General features: G+C 43.7%; 1 protein-coding gene across 2 annotated transcripts in view; it reads left to right on the top strand.

Moving 5' to 3' along the window:
- PLPP1 (phospholipid phosphatase 1) overlaps positions 1 to 17,725 on the top strand; it is a 137,114-nt gene that overhangs the window by 118,301 nt on the left and 1,088 nt on the right. For both annotated transcript variants that reach the window (XM_084629349.1, XM_084629348.1), the window contains exon 5: positions 12,238 to 12,414. In XM_084629349.1, coding sequence (XP_084485475.1) covers positions 12,238 to 12,414 — 177 coding nt within the window. The remainder of the gene's footprint in view (positions 1 to 12,237; positions 12,415 to 17,725) is intronic.

The following is a 17,725-nucleotide window of genomic DNA, read 5'->3' as shown; positions in this document are numbered from 1 at the left end:
GGGTGAGTCTTCTCCCCTTCAGCAAACTTCATAATATCCATAGGAAGACAGCGATAGCTTCTGAACTACCTCTTTCTATCCCCTCCTACAAATCTCTCTAAGCCTGCTGGAGCAGGGCTCTGTTGAGGGATACTGGCTGAGAGCGGAAGACTTGAGAGGTCATGGGGGCAGACCCTGCCCCTTCCTGTGAAGCTGCTGAAATCTGTAGGAGAAAATTCCCTTGGTGGCTTACTGGCTGCACCCCTCCCTGCCAGGGGCTGCTTGATGAGAAAATTTTTTCATTTAAAAACAAAAACCCTCCCTAAGGATGGGTTTATACCTACCCCACTGCCCGTCAGAGTCAACATAGCCCTCCGGCCACCATTTGTGGCAGCTCCTTAGGGCAGGGACTGTAGCCCCTCCTGGGCAATCCCTTATGGCTTGGGCCCTTCATTTTCAGTTTTTATTTAATTTAATTTATCAGTGTTTATTACTACAACACAAAGAGGTGAAAATCAGTGCAAAAAACTATTAATTTTTCTGGGTAAATATCGGGGTGGGGTGTATTTAGTAAATTAATGCTTTGAATTCCATTCAACAATGTGGTTTGCTGCAGAACTAAAACAGAACTCCAAACACGTCACCTCTGAATTTAAGAAAACAATATACAGTGTCTCTAGTCCCCCAAATAAAACTTTTCATTTGAATAAACAGTTTGTTGTTGTAGATTTAGAAATTATTAGCCTATAAATATTTACATTTAATAATTGGACCACATCGTTTGCAGCACGTACATTCAACTTCATCCTTTTCTCCTGTTTTTATTTTTGTTTTTTTTAAACTTTTGAATACTTCCTTGTGCTCTGAAACATTCTAATACAGATTTTCGTTTTCTTCCCATTTTAGTGTGTCAGATCTTAAACCATTGTCTGCTAACAGCTTGAAATGTGTATGTGGTGAGCGTGAGATTCATCAGTACATTCAGATGCATATGCATTTCAGAGCTTGCTTGCGTGCATCTTCTAGCCCAGGGCTGGCCAACCTGAGCCTGAGAAGGAGCCAGAATTTACCAGTGTACATTGCCAAAGAGCTGCAGTAATACATCAGCAGCCTGCCATCACTTCCTCCTCCCACCCCCAGGATTTCCCACCCGCCGGCCAATCAGCACCTTCCCCGCACCTCCTGCCCACTGTGATCAGCTGTTTCATGGCATGGAGGCTGTGGGGTGGAGAGGGGGTAGGAATGAGGATGTGACAGGCTCAGGGGAAGGGGCAGAGGTCTTGGGGGAAAGGGGTGGAGTTGGGGTAGGGCCTGGGGCAGAGCCGAGGGTTGAGCAGTGAGCACCCCCAGGCATATTGGAAAGTTTGCACCTATAGCCCAGCCCCGGAGTCGGTGCCTATACAAGGAGCCGCATATTAACTTCTGAAGAGCCACATGTGGTTCCAGAGTCACAGGTTGGCCACCCCTGTTCTAGACTGATCCATAGCCTTACTTCAACAGGCAGCTTTGCATATACACACAGACTAACGTATTATCATAATACATACATCTCATGCAATGTGTTATATTTTCCTAATAAAACAAGGTGGGATTTTTTTTTTTTTGGTATTTGGATGATACAAAAGCAGGGTGAAAATTGGAAAACTGAATAGTACTTTTTTGTAAAACCTGGGAATTTTTCTGTAAAAATTGGTTTAAACTGAAAACAAAGGGGCTTACTTATGGCCTAGAGCTGCTGCATCAGTTGACTTAACCTGTCTGTCGTTCTTCCCCAGGGCAAGAGTCTGTCTAGCCTCAAGGGGCAGCTGGGCAGCCCTAGGTCCCACAGTGTTCAGTCAAGTCCCAGTTGTAGTTGCTTGTGAAGGGGCACACCCTCACTCTGGCGGAGAGGAAGTTAACTCGCTCTTCTGGATCTGTCCAACACCAAGGTGCAAGTGCAACTGCAAGGCTTGTTCTGCCGGGGGGCGAGGGGGGAGAGGGAGCTTAAAAGAAAAAACCTGCCACAAGAAGGGCCAGTGAACAGGAAGAAGGCTGCTCCACCTCAGACAGCTGAGATAGGCCAGCTGAGGGAGCAGCAACTGACCTCACCGCTCCTGAAGTGGCATGACCCAGCCTCAGCAGTACGCCCCACAAGGAGACAGGAGGTAGCTATTTTAGACTAAGTCCAAAGGGCTGACCCAGGAAGGCTGCCTGTTATCCAGGTCACCCTTGTCTCTTTATTTTCCTACGGACTCCACTCTCCCATGAAAGAGGGGAAAGGACTCTTCTTTTGTTTGCCCGCCAAAGCCTGCTTGGGTGTCTGCTGGCGGGGGGAGAGAGACATTATAAAGGACCAGAAGTTGGGTCTAGAGGGGACTTGAGGGAGCCCCTGCCCCTGACAAATGTTGGAGAATGCAGGTATAACCACATTTGGTACAAGGGGTTTAAAATAAAAGGGGGGGGCGGAAGAAGAGGTAAGCAATTGGGACCTGGAAACCCTCCTACAGCGTGGGAATTTTGGGCAAGGACAGAGGAACCACCCTAACTTAGCCTTTGTTGGGTGAGCAGTATCTGCCCTTCATGCTCAAAAAGGAGTGCTTGTATTCAATTGAAAGGGGTAGGCAAGCTGGGGTGGGTGAGGGTCCAGCTGCTGGTGCCATACAGGTACCGTGGGCGATGTTGCAGTTTGCACATGATATCCCATGTGTTGGACACCTGGGGAGAGAGAAGACATTGTATTGGGTATTGGCCTGGTTCTACTGGCTAGAGGTGCATCATTAGGTGGGAATACTGTTTCTCCTACCTGGAATGTCAGTGAGGCAGCCGCAAAGGTCCCTGACCTCGATCGAGTCACCCTTTGAGAGAATCAGTGGACATGATCAGGCCCCTAGAAAAAACAGCCTTGGGGCATCGGTATATATGAGTGATCGACTATGCAACTAGGTGTCCAGAGGTTGTTCCTCTGCACTCCATGAAAGCTACAGCGATAGCTCTAGAAACTCTTAAAGCGCTTCTCACATGTGAGATTTTCCCCAGAAATATTAATAGCTAAGGGACTAACTTCACCTCCCAGCCAATTCATGAATTATGTTCCCTTCTGAAAGTCTCATCCTGGAAAACCTAGGTGTACCACCCGCAGACTGATTGCCTAGTACAGCAATTTAATAAGATGCTGAAGGGAATGGTGAAATGCTTTGTTGACGACAACTGCAAGCAGTGGGACTAGCTATTCCCATCGCTCCTGTTTCCCATAAGGAGGTCCTGCAAATGTCTACAGGGTTCTCTTTGTGGTCGTCAACCATGAGGAATCTTGGACTTGTTATGAAAAGATTGGGAGGAACAAGACATAGGGGCCTTAAGCCTTACGATATGCCTTATAATGAAGGGAACAACTCAGAAACATAGGGGTTTTCGGTAGAGAGAATTTGAGAGAGGCCCAACTCATCAGGAAAGAAATTACAAGAGAGGGGCATGACTACAAACTTTCCAACCGGATGACCGTGTTCTCCTGCAGCAGAATCTAAATTAATGGCCCAATGGCAGGGTCCGTTTGAAGTGGTCAGGCAGGTCATAAGAAATAAGACTACCAGGGAGGAGAAAAGAAATCAATATCTATCAAGTGAATCTTCTCAAACTTTGGAAGATGCAGGAGACCCTCTGATAACTCCCTCTCCTGGGACCCTAATTCAGGTCCCATTGGTACCCAGCAGCCAAGAACTGACAACAGTATGGGGTGGTGAGGGGCTCTGCCCTGCTCAAAGGAAGAAGCTCCTCCAATTTGTCAGATTTCACAATGATATTTTCCACCTGCCCCGGAGAATGCAGTTCATCCCACATCATCTATAGACCACGCCAGGCCAGCTGGTCAGGGAGAGCTCTAGACCATTGCCACAGAGGTTGTGGGATATAGTCTGAGAGGAAGTGTGAGCAATGCTGGAGATGAGGATAACTATGAAATCCAAAAGTGAATGGAGGAGCCCCACAGATCTCATTCCCAAACCAGACGCTTCGGTTTGGGTTCGCATTGACTTTAGACAGGTTAATTCCATCTCGAAATTCAACACCTACCCAGTGCCAGGGTAGATGAGTTATTACAGCAGCTGCGATTTGTGAAACACCTGAGCACTACTGACTTAACAAAAGGGTATTGGCAGATCCGTTTATCCTCTTTCTCACAAGAGAAAACAACTTTCTCCACTCCTTTGGGTACTTCCAGTTCAAGACTCTGCCTTTTGGTCCCCGTGGAGGTGCCACAACTTTCTAGTGGCTTATGAACAGGATCCTCACCCCGTACATAGGCGACATTGTCTATAGTCCTATCTGGGAAGACCACCTACAGCACTCAAAAGCAATATTAAAAGCCCAACAGGATGCAGGACTTACTTTTCAGAGTTACCCGTAAGATAGCCATAGATGAAGTAACCTATTTGGGGTACCGCGTTGGAGGCAGCCTTGTGAAGCCAGCGGTCAACCAGGTAGAGGCCCTAACAGCGTGTCACATTCCCCAGACAAAGAGGCAAGTAAGGCATTTTCTCAACCAGGTTTATCCGTGTTTTTGCCTCAATCACAGCCCTTCTTACGGACTTCATGAAAGGCAACTACTCTGAGATGACCCAGTGGGATGAGAAATATGAGGATGCTTTTAGTGAACTGACAACATGACCATGTCAGGTGCCTGTGTTCTTCAGCCCTGATTTTTTTCTTGGGAGCTCAGACTGCACACCGATGCCTCAGACGTCAGGCTGGGCACTGTACTGTCTCATAAGGCTTTGGAGGAGAAGAGCACCCAGCCCTCTACCTGAGTAGAAGCTTTTCCCTAGAGAAAAGGCTCACTCAAGATTAACTGGACCATGGATTCCCTTGGGTATTACCTGTTGGGTAGCCCCTTCTCTCTGGTAATGGATCATGTTCCTTTATGCTGGATTCACACAATTGAAGACCTAAATCCATATATAATGCTATTATACCTTGCACCACAACAGCAGGTGGGAAAGTACCATGCCAACGCTGCCCTAGAACAGCCTTTCCAGCTTGAGGGGTGGAGCATGTGAAGGGATACGCCCTCACACTGACAGTAAGGAGACTAACGAGCTCCTCTGGGCCAGTTCAACATCCATGAGGCACATCCGCAAGGATTGTTCTGCCTGGAGGGTGGGGAAGCTTTAAAAGGAAAAATCTGCCACAGGAAGGAGTGATGAACAAGAAGAGGGCAGCCCCATCTTGGGCAGCAGAGACAGACCCATCAAGAGGGAGACAGTGGCAGGCCCTATTGCTCCCAGATCTGTGTGACCCAACCTCTTAAAGTAGTATGTCCCAAGAGGAGTGGCTGGAGGTAGACCCCATTTTAAACTAAGCTCAGAGGGCTGACCCAGGAAGCTGGCCTGATATCCAGGTCACCCTTGTCTCTGTCTGCTTATGGACTCCTCTCTCAGATGAAGAAAGAGGGGAGAGGACTTTTATTTTGTTTGAAGAACTTCCCATTGGGTGTCTCCTGGGGTGGGGAGACAGACAGACATGCATAAAAGACCAGAAGTGGGGACTTGTGGGAACCCACGACCAGAGCTTGCTGCCCCACCACCCCAGGCCTGAAGCCCAAAGCCTGAACCCACCACCCCTGGGAAGGTGGGGAACTCACTGGCTGCCTGATCCCACAGCGTTGGTGACACCAGAGGGGGGGCAGGGCCCAACCTCTGCTGCTCGCCCCAGCAACCAACAGCAGCCAGGAGCAACAGGGAGGGGGAGGTTTAAGACAATATTTTGCAATAATGCCCACATCATCTAAGTACAGTAACTCCTCACTTAAAGTCGTCCCAGTTAACTTTGTTACGTTGCTGATCAGTTAGGGAACATGCTCGTTTCAAGTTGCGCAATGCTCCCTTATAACCTTGTTCAGCAGCAGCCTGCTTTGTCCACTGCTTGCAGGAAGAGCAGCCCATTGGAGTTAGCTGGTGGGGGCTTGGAACCAGCGGGGACCGGCAGCCCCCCTAAGTTTCCTGTCAGGCAGCCGCCCAGTAGGCTATCAATTGCCGGGCAGTTCAGCTGTCCCTCCCACCACTGCCAGGTAGTGTTCCTGCTCTCTGCCTTGGAGCTGCTCCCAGGAATCTCCTGCTTTCTGTGCAGAGGGGTGGGTAGAGGGTTGCTAATGTCAGGGTGTCCCCCTCTCCCCCCTCCTTTACCCCATCTCCACAGAGCTGTGGGGGAGGGTGGGGGACAGGACAGGTTTCAGGATGGAGGGAGCTTGCTGGCAGCAGCTGCTGTCTCAACTTGCTGATCTACTTAAAAAGGCAGTGTACTTAAAGTAGGGTCAGCGTACTTAAAGGGGCAATGTGCGTGTGTGTGTGTGTCTGTCTGTCTCTCTCTGTCTGCCATGCTGTCCTCCTCCCTCCATTCGTGCTGCCTTGTAGAATGTAAGGCTACATTTACAACAATGGGTTAACCCTTGAGGGCTCAGCTGAGTGCTAGTTCATCATTTAGCGGTAAGGTGTTCCCTGGGAAATAGCCCACCCTCTGACTCCACCACCATGTATATATAAATTTCCCTGGAACCTAACCCCCCCTCCCTTACATTAATTCTTATGGGGAAAACTGGATTCGCTTAACATCATTTTGCTTAAAGTAGCAGTTTTCAGGACCATAACTACAACCTTAAGCGAGGAATTACTGTATTTCTAACTTCTATTTTTTTTAATTGATGCTGTTTCTGCAAAGTAGGAAAAATCCAGAGATTCACTTCCCAGATTTCCTCTTTGGTGTAAATTTGTATGGAAACAGTAAACCTCTTGAAGACTGACGTCTGAAATACCTGAACTCTGCCATGTGAAATTCATGGTGTGGCTTAGGTTTTGTTTCAAAGCAGTGTTCAGTTGCAGAGTATCTGTTCTGTTCTGCAGATTCTTTAATGTTTGCAAAGGGCTTTGAGGAGTACTATAGAAGCACGAAGTATTATAAACTAGCTTTAAATACATGACCTGGATTTAGTAGTTAGCCTTAGTGGACAAGAAAGAACACTGTGTCCTAAGGGCAGGATTATAAGGCAGCTGGGGGGCTTGCATGGTTAATGATTTCAAGTAATATTTGTATAGCAAAGTAAAGTTTTTATTGTATTTTTCTTCTTTTTTTTTTTTTGGTTATATGAAGTAACTGTACTTATGGTCTGAAAAAAGAACATTTGCAGTCTTTTGAAAAGTATTTTTCTCAAAGGATTTCTGAATTTTCTTATGTAGAGCTACAGAATTCCATCTCAGCAGTTTTTGCTCTCTGAAAAACAGAAGTCACATCTTAAAATAAACTTTATAAATACCTAATATTTTTAAAATCCCCCCTCTTTTTTTAGGGGGGCGGGACATTTTTTAAACGGCAGCAAATAATTCTCTAGTTGCAAAAACCTTTCCATTTGTGTCTGTGGCTTCTTGCAAAAAACCTCAAAGTGGCTGTTTTTCAGCCCCTACGTAGTATTTTTAGAAATGGAGTATTAGACCATAGGCTGGGAGGAAATTTGTGTTCAGCATGTGTGGTATTTTCGTTATAGGGTAAGCATTAAGTGAAAAATGGCTAAAAATTCTTTAATCATACTCTGTGAAAGCTTCTATAAAATACATCTGTGTGTGTGTCCAACTTAGTAAATTAAAAGCATGGTGGGGGAGCTGACCACTGTTAATGGCACCTACCATTTCTAAGGTAATTTAATAATGACAGTTTATATAGGGACAGAAGAGAGCAGGAGAGGGAGGATGGACAAATCAACACCTACACGTGTTTGTGGAACTACTTAAGATATTGGAATGGCGTCCTGAATTTAAGCATTAATTTAGTATTTTTTCTCTTACACTGATCTCTCTCAGATGCAGTGACACCTCCGTAGTAAATCACAGGGTAAATCCTGTTGCTCTAACATACTTTCTGCAGTAATGCTGTGTGAAATTTACTGACAAGTTCCACAGTTTCAGTGACAGAACATTTAACTCTGAAATTCAGTCTGCTTCCAATTATGCAGGAAACTTTTCACTGCACTTTAATGAAAACACAGCAAAGGGGGCAGGATTCAATCCTGTTCCCATTTGAAGGCAGTTTTATCAGTGACTTCAAGTAGGAGCAGGATTGGGCCCTAAAGAAATCAAAAGGGGACGTGTCGTCTGCATGTACAGATACACTCCTCGTGTCAAGCCTGTATTTTATATACATAGTGTATGTTACTATAACCATGAATGTCGTAAAATTCACATCTATGGATGCATACAAGGATACATATTTTATGTGGGATTGGCTTTAACTTTCATAGACCTGTATATTTATGGGACTACAGGGGAGAAGTTGTATTCCTTAATGTCTTGTGAGAGGATTATTTTAGTGCACTAAGCAATGTTGTTCATCTGTTTTAAACTGTTCATGTCAACCCAGGTCTTGCTCCCATTGCTCAATTCAGTTTTAAAGAGTGATTGATTAGAAGGCAACTCCCCTTCCCCCTCCTCCCCCCAAACCACTGGCTAAGTCTGTTAAGTTTAAATTCAGTTAGAATGACCCTGATAAAAATAACATGGAATTTGCCACTGCAGCAGCTGGCTTATGAAAAATAACCATCGCAAGCACTTAATATCCGAAAATGCACTTGTGATAAACAGCAGCAGCTGTTACTCTCTGACAGTAATTACACCAGCAGATAGTCATTTCAGTGAAGTGACTGAAAAGAAAGTGCTGTGTGGGATGACTTCTCCCTCCTTCCCAGGTTGTGAACCTACTCTTAGAAAAATGTGGGACTGCTGTGGAGTCCCGTTCTGCTGTGGAGCGTGGAAGAGCTCAAGGGTTTCTTATACTTGCTGTAGGCATCACTGTGCAAGTCTTCAGAAAGGCTCTAGGATGAGTAAAATATACATACTTAACGGTGTGCCTCCTATACATCGTTATAGGATACTTCCAAATCTTGAACTGCTGTGGCTAGTGGTTACTTTCTTAATGTGGAATTGAAGTTTGTTTAAACATAAAACCTGGGCTTCCTGTTTGCCAGCTGTCTGTTACCCAGAAAAGGGCCAGCATTTTGCTTTGGGAGTATGTTCTGCTTGAGGGAGGTTCAAAGACAACATTTTACCATTAGCTCAGCTTTCTGTAGGCTGACCATGAAAGCTCTTACCAGCTAATCTGCACCAGGGTGTCTCAAAATGTTCTTCTAGTATAGACCACATTTTTGAAGGACATGTAGCTGTCTTCAGGGGACTTCAGCAGCTGGAGGAAAAAAAGAGAGCTAGCACTGAATGACCAGCTAGCTCCCTGTAGGCCACCATGTGCTGCATGGACCACCAGTGGCCCATGTAGAACCACTGAATCTATTGTAGTATGAAAGCTGAGGTAACATAAAACACAGCTTTTCACCCTTCACATACTATATTGCTCTGTCTGGCAGTTAATATACACAGCGGCAAAATAATGGCAACATGGAATGAAGTCACACTTTGAAACCTATCTGCAGAATAAGCTGTGTCCTAAGAGGACCTGTTTGGCATTTACACTCTGATTAAACTTAGCTTATAGCGTCTTTTTCTGGGACTGATTTCACCCTGACCCTGCTGTGGGGGGGGAGGAGGGGAGGACAAGTTATTTCTGTCGAGGGTTGATCTTTTGACACTCTGTTTATAGCAGACTGAAAATACCAATGTGATGATGTAACAGTTACTTTGAAAAACCAATGGAACATTCCCCAAACATTTACCTTTGGAAAGTAGCACCTTTAATGTACATTATTTGCACAATAAACTTAATGGTTATAATAGATGCACATGGTTTTTGAAGTTGGCTGTGGAAGCATTGACATTAGGTGGTTTGTATATCATGGTAGCACATGAATCCTGTGTGGCTCAGTTGACAGCACTTCAGATCTTGGGCTGCAAGGTTATGAAGTCAAGTTTTAGACCAAGATTTAAGCTGTTGACCAGTGCTGCTGCTGTTTTGAGACCTTGAGCACACATCCCAGTTCCATTAGCAATTTCTCGTATAGCTCTTGTAGAGGATAGGATAATAGTGTGCTTTTTTTCCTATGACGAGATGGGTTTGTGTTGCAAAGTGAGTTATTGCTGAGCTCCCAAATGGCTGCTGTTTGCTAGCAGTCACTATTCAAGTTGTACCATGAAGCAAAATCAAAACTTTCCCTATTAAATATATCGTAACGCATTTAGATTTCCTGCGTTTGGAAGAGGCCCTGTAAAAAATCTTGTGAACACTAAAGTCACAAAACACAGTACAGAATAGTTGGGGTAAAATAACAAGGAGTTTTGCTTAAAACAACATCACTAAAAAGTGACTCTGTAAACTTTTTGTGGTGTATATTAATATTAATTATATATATATAATATATATATATATATAATATAAATATATAATTAATATATTAATCTTGATAATTTGATAATCTTGTTCAACTTCTTGCTTACATCCAGTACAAGATTTCTTAGGTGTCTCGGGTATTGGGATTCTTAACTGTATATTGGATGGATCCAGGAAAAGCTCCTCTCAGCTGGAACATGCGGTCTCTAGCCTGTCTCTGTACTAGAGATAATGAGTGTGATAGACAAAGGCAGTGTCTTGTGTGGATTATATGGGGAAGGTAACATATAAGATCTAGTGATCTGTGTTTTGTACTCAGAAGGGGGTTTGCAGGAGGGAGCACAAAAGCTGTGATCTAAGGACAGGCTGATATGAAATTACAAAGTTGGGTTATGCTTAAAATACTCTTGTCATATTTGAGTGTAATACATTTTAATATGAATCTGGAAAACCTCTTCCGCTTGGGGCGATTTCCACTTTCTGTAGAAGAAAACATCAGCTGTTCAAAGGCAATAATTAGAGACAAGGCAGGTTAAAATGCATTTCAGTTTCACTGCTTGGACTTGGTTTTGGCTTACATCAGATGCATTTATTTATCATCACAGGCTCTGTGCATTTGTAGTTTTTTTTTAAAGCAGCAGAATGCTAGCTGCTTTACCAAGAGGCAGGAAAGAAGGGGGGGGAGGGAAATAAAACAAGCTGGGGGGAAGGTGAGGCGGGGGAGGAGAAGGAAAAAATGGCCACAAACTTTGTCCCTCCCACCCCCACACTAAGAATCACTTTCCAATATTCCAGGACTTTTGGGGTGCAGTCTGTAGAGTAACAGTTTAGCTCCAGTGATGTAAATACACATGTAGGTGGCCAAATTATTTAAACTTTGTCAAAACAACCTGAACACATTTGTAGTTTTGTGGTGACAGCTGATGAATGTTGGTATCCTTCATTGTAATAGCTAAATTAGCTTTCTATTTGGCTATATTTTGCAATTAGAACCAGAATTTTATGCTGGATTTACAAAATTATTATATGGGCTTTATTTATGTCTACACTAGCTCTTATGTCGGCCAAACTTTTGTTGCGTAGGGGGATGCTCTCCTGCGGACGTGGTTACTGCTGCTCATTGAGCTGGTTTTATGATGTCTGTGGGAGAGCTCTCTCCCACTGGCATAATGCAGTTACATGAGCGCTCTTATAGCAGTACAGTTGTAAGTGTAGACATGGCTTAAGGGGCAGGCTCTATTTAGCACCATAGTTATTGCAATCGTGTAGATAATTAAGGCCTGTATACTCCTGCTTAAATGGCTATTGTAGAACTTATGTATTCTATACTCACGCTGTTGTCTTTTGTTGCTTTCTGTTTAGAGTAAGAAAAGTATTTTTTGGAAACCCTGTAAGTTATATCTGACAGCATTTTAACACCCTAAAAAGATGGCTTAGCAATGAATGAAGAGCTAGCTAGCTTTAATCAGTAGAAATAGACTAGATCAATATCTCCACTGTTCACTGGGATCCTTCTTCCACTCCTTAAATGGCTTTAGTCTGGTACCAGAAGCTTATAGTTCTGAAACAATTTAGCCCTTTGTCAAAATCAGGGCTAATGCACTGTATTCCTTTACACAACATATAACAAACTAAGGGTGGGGAGTAGCATAACTATACAAAACATTAAGACTATAGTTGAATTAATACTGAAATCTCTGCATTCATATTGTACTGAGCTGTTGAGTATTTACACTAGAGTAACATAGCTTGGATTTGATATTCTGGAACTACTGTGCTGTTTCAAACTAACTTAATATTCAGGGGTATGGATCATATTATACTTCTGAAATGTGAATACTGACTGATGTAACTTCTGATTAAACTTGAGTAACCTGGAGCCATGATTTATCAGCTGAGCAGTTCTAGATGAAAACTAGATGAAAAATGCTTCGAAGGTGCTTGATAACAACTCTTCCTGTCTTTCAGCTTTATCTTCAGGCCAGAATGAAAGGAGATTGGGCAAGACTTGTACGTCCCACAGCGCAATTTGGTCTCATTGCCGCATCTATCTACGTGGGTCTCTCTCGTGTTTCTGATTACAAACATCACTGGAGTGACGTGTTGACAGGACTCCTTCAGGGAGCGGTGGTAGCTGTGCTCATCGTAAGTTCATAAGTAGGTCACTAAGACAGAATCAAAGGTATTTTAAAAGTAGGTTTTATGCCATGTGTGGCAAGTACAGGCTCTATTCAGGGGGAAATGTACAGACCTTCCACATGCTCTGAAAAGTAGTGGGGCTGGGGTAGGCAATAGAAGAAAAACTTGTACAGAATTAGATCACATTATTACCACCATAGACTGTAGAAGCCTCAGTAATGGACCAGGACCCCAACTGTGCTAGCTGCTGTAAAAACAGGGTGTAAGATCTTTGGGGCAGGAACAGTCTTTTTGGTCTAAGACAGATGAATACAGACAGGGGAGTACCAGGAAACCATGAGAGTCCTGGCCAGTGATCTCAGCACACCAGCACTGTAACTCTTACAATTTTTTTTGTAGGCTTATTGGGAAAGGAGGTTTAAAGATTAATTTGAAAGAGGATTAGGTAGTTTTGTGGCTTTTTTTTTTAATGTTTTTGTTCAGAGAGCTCCTCCCAAGTACAAGGGGAAGCATGGGAGAGAGCATGAAGGTGCCTATTGGAAAATTTAACAAGCGAGCAATGGAGGGTTGCATCATGGGTAGATCAGAGGCAAGAGTTGTCACTTCAGTCATGAATGAGAGATGACAGGTAGGGTGTTGATAGGCAGTGAAGGGCTTTGAAAATGAGGTCAAATAACTTGTTATGGGAGGTATGTAAAGAGGGGTGACAAGGCAAAAGTGACAGACTAGGAAAACTATTTATTTTTGCAGTAGCATTCTGAATTGAGAGTGTGGAGCAAGACTGCGTTTGTCAAGACCAGAAAAAAGAATGTTCCTGTAATGGACATGAGGAGTCTTGGCTGTACGGAGAGATAGGAAAGACTGTATCTTAGATGTTCTGTAGAAAGAATCGGCAAGATTTAAACAGAGCCTGGATATTGGGACTTAGAGAGAGGTCCAAGTTGAAGGGTCTGAGTGACAGGCAGGATAGTGGTGGTGTCCTGTGCTGGGGTGAGGAGGGAAGCATAGGGGAGGAGATTCAGAGCTGTTAGCCATGTTGAGCTGGATCCACAAGGAGATGTCAGAGATGGGTAGAGATTTTAGTATGGACAGAAGGCAGGCTTGAAAAAAGGGTAGATTACCCAGAAATATGGTGTAAAGAAGGGGAGCAAGGACAGAGCCCTGTGGAAATCCCACAGAAAGCTGGGGGTAGGGGGAATGAGGAGGATCCCCAAAGGACATATAGGGGACAACTAGGGGTCACCAACTGAAATTAACAGGCAGCAGGTTTGAAACAAATAAAAGGAAGTATTTCTTCACATAACACAGAGTCAACCTGTGGAACTCCTTGCCAGAGGATATTGTGAAGGCCAAGACCATAACAAGGTTTAAAAAAAAAAACTAGATAAATTCATGGAGGATAGGTCCATCAATGGCTATTAGCCAGGATGGGCAGGAATGGTGTCCCTAGCCTCTGTTTGCCAGAAGCTGGGAATGAGCAACGGAATGGGTCACTTGATTGCCTGTTCTGTTCATTCCCTCCGGGGCACCTGGCACTGGCCACTGTCGGAAGACACGATACTGGGCTAGATGGGACCTTTGGTCTGACCCAGTAGGGCCATTCTTAATGAGACACTGCTGAGAGCAATTTGAGAGGTCAGAGGAGAAGCAGGAGGATATTCATGGATGCCAAGAGAGGACAATATTTCAAGAGGAGTACAGTCAGTGTCAAAGGTGGTTGACAGGTCAAGGATGAGGATGGAGCACTGCTGCTGAGAATGACATGACTAGGAAAGAGTGCTTAAAGACTTAGCCCTGGTCTACACTGGGGGGGAATCTATCTAAGTTAGGCAGTTTCAGCTAGTGAATAATGTAGCTGAAGTCAGTGTACTTAGATCAACTTACTGTGGTGTCTTCACCATGGTGAGTTGACTGCTTCCACTACCCCGTTGACTCTGCCTCTTGTGGAGCTGGAGTACAGGAGTCAGTGGGAGAGTGCTCGGGGGTCGATCTATTGCATCTAGACTAGATTCGATAAATGGATCCCCGCTGGGTCGATTGCTGCCCGCTGACTCAGGGGGTAGTGTAGACATATCCTTAGAGTGGTTACAGGGGAGTACAAGAGACAGAAGCTGTATTTCAGAGGGTCTAAGATTGAATTGAAGGAGGAGGATTTGACGGTGATTAACTGGTGTACTCAATGAGCTTAGAGATCAGAAGGAAAAGGGTTGGTAGCTGGAGAGGTAAGTGGGGTCAAGGGTGGGTTTAAGATAGAAGAGACTAACACAGGTTTCTTCTGTGATGGGAGAGAGCCGGAAAAGAGGAGATGTTAAAAGTAAGGGAGGGGATGAGTGATACAAAGGAGAGCAAGAGCTGACATGGGGTGAGCAGATAGAGGGACATGATTATTCCCATTGATTCGGCATTGGTGAGGCCTCATCTGGAGAACTGTGTCCAGTTTTGGGCCCCACACTACAAGAAGGATGTGGAAAAACTGGAGAGAATCCAGCGGAGGGTAACAAAAATGATTAGGGGACTGGAACACATGACTTATGAGGAGAGGCTGAGGGAACTGGGATTGTTTAGTCTGCAGAAGAGAAGAATGAGGGGGGATTTGATAGCTGCTTTCAACTACCTTAAAGGGGGTTCCAAAGAGGATGGATATAGACTGTTCTCAGTGGTGGTAGATGACTGAACAAGGAGTAATGGTCTCAAGTTGCAGTGGGGGAGGTTTAGGTTGGATATTAGGAAAAACTTCTTCACTAGGAGGGTGGTGAAGCCCTGGAATGCATTACCTAGGGAGGTGGTGGAATCTCTTTCCTTAGAGGTTTTTAAGGTCAGGCTTGACAAAGCCCTGGCTGGGATGATTTAGTTGGTGTTGGTCCTGCTTTGAGCAGGGGGTTGGACTAGATGACTTCCTAAGGTCCTTTCCAACCATGATATTCTATGATTTGGGACAAGTGGAGGTGTTAAGAGAAGGCAGGAAGGAAGGAAGATCATGACTTTTTTTAAAATTTTTCTTTTGGTAGAAATCTGTAAGACCCTTTGAAGAGAGAGGAGGGGAAGGTTTGAGGAGTGAGTCAAAGGTGGTGAAAGTGTGGCTGGGATTGAGGACATGAGATTCAAGTAAGCTGAGAAGTACAGGTGATACTAGGAAGATGGCCAAGGTGAAGAAGTAGAAAACAAATTGTAGAGGAGGAAGTCGGGATGGGGCGGATGTCAGAGGCAAGGAGATTTGTGCTGGTTGGGAATGGGTGAGGAGAGAGGGCAGAATGGATAATTTTAATTTTGTTTAAATTGTCAATTTTATGTTGAGGCCTAAATGTACTATAATCTAGCATTAAATTTAAATGGAAAACATTCAGGCATTACATATGATGTTTTAAAGACGATCCAACCACTGACTTGCTGGAAGGCACTGGCGAAGCCCCTGGGAGCAGAGGGAGTGCTGAACTAGCTTTTTGGTAACAGTAGCCTCTTCTGGATGGTCAGAGAATATTTCCTCTTCAGTTTATTTAAAGTAGAGAATCTGTCTGGAAGTCAAATTTGCTTGTTTTCCCTTTACATTTAATTCATAAAGGAACAGAATGAGGCTTTCCAGTTCTAAAATCTTGGGCATAGAATCATAGGACTGGTAGGGACTTTTGAGAGGTCATCTAGTCCAGTCCCCTGCACTCAAGGCAGGACTAACTATTATCTAGACCATCCCTAACTAGTTTGTCCAACCTGCTCTTGAAAATCCCCAATGATGGAGATTCCACCACCTCCCTAGGCAATATATTCCAGTGCTTAACCACTCTGACAGTTAGGAAGTTTCCTAATGTCCAATTTAAACTGTCCTTTCTGTAATTTAAACCCATTGCTGCTTGTCCTATCCTCAGAGGTTAAGAACAATAATTTTTCTCCCTCCTCCTTGTAGCAACCTTTTATGTACTTGAAAACTGTTATCATGCCCCCTCTATCTTCTCTTCTCCAGACTAAACAAACCCAATTTTTTCAATCTTCCCTCATAGGTAATGTTTTCTGGATCTTTAATAATTTTTGTTAGTGATCAGAAACATAGTTCAGTTCACTACTAGGGGTAATATATTGTTTAATTCAGTTTTTAAATGATTTGTCAAGCCAACAGTAAAAAGCTAATCTTCCTCTAGAAAATAAGAAATAGTCACCATTTTCTAACGTATGTAAAAATTAAGGATCTGAAATGCATGTTAAGCTATACTGGTTTTCCTGGCAGGATGATTTTCACTGGTTGCCTTCCTTTAAGAAAATAAAGTACAAATACAAAACAAGATTATCATCAAAATCATGATTTCCTACTTGATTTAAATAGTCCACCCTGGGTCAGTATAATGAGGGGAAAGATGAAGACTGCAGAAAAGAGGTGTGGTGAGAGCCATAAGTGAATGGCAGATTGACCAAAATTATAAAACCTGAAAAACACTGTGAAGGGAATGCTGGAACCAGACTTGTTGCTAGGCAGCTAGCGAGGGGAAAGGTGGTCGGCTTAGGGCAGGGGAGGCTCTGGGCTGAGGTGGGGACTCTGGGACAGGAATGTCTCTCCATGCTTGCAGCTGGTCATGCTAGTTCATAAAAAGATGAATGGTTCCTGTACCACTGCTACTCCAGGTGATTGCTGATGGGCAATTGATTGATTTAAATCTCCTCTTTTTTGCATTTTTATTTGATTCTCCATTGGTGGTTGATGAACATCAAATGTGTTGATTTGCAACTAAATATATAGCCCTTTACACTAAATCTGGTACTGTTTGCTTACACAAGTGTGTGTGTGTGTGTGTGTGTGATGATGCCCCTGCTTAGCAGGTAGCTTTTTACATTTATTCACATTCATTTAAATTAATGTGAAAGTGAATTATGCATGTATATTTTTTTACCTGTGATTTATTGCAAGCTCTATTTAGATGGAAATGAAAACTGGTTTTGTGCATTTAATTGCATTTTTTTACTAAATGAAACTACCTTCCTTATGTGCTACTAACTGATGATGTATTAAATGAAAAGTATCTAGTTAGTGAATTGAACTGAGTGTTTCTGGTGGTTATGTCCTTCAACACTTTAGAACTAGTAAATCTCCTCCTTCCACCTAGCTTTTCTTCATAGATTGGAAGAGGACAATCTTTTTTGGTTTCTTAACTTTGAACTAAAATGAAGAAAATACTGTGCACCTGCGGAAGAGGTTACTTCTGTTAAGCACTTCATCAGCCTCTGGTTCCAGGGGCTTAGTGAAACCACTGAACTGCTGGAAGGCACTGGCTGTTTAAAAACTAGCAGCAACCATCTGCTGCTTAATATTTTGTTCAGTAGATAAATTTACTTT

The sequence above is a fragment of the Lepidochelys olivacea genome (genome assembly GCF_965140295.1).
Source record: "Lepidochelys olivacea isolate rLepOli2 genome assembly, chromosome: 5".
Taxonomy (NCBI): Eukaryota; Metazoa; Chordata; order Testudines; family Cheloniidae; genus Lepidochelys; species Lepidochelys olivacea.
The sequence above is the reverse complement of the archived record's forward strand: the minus strand, read 5'-3'. Positions and strand labels throughout refer to the sequence as shown.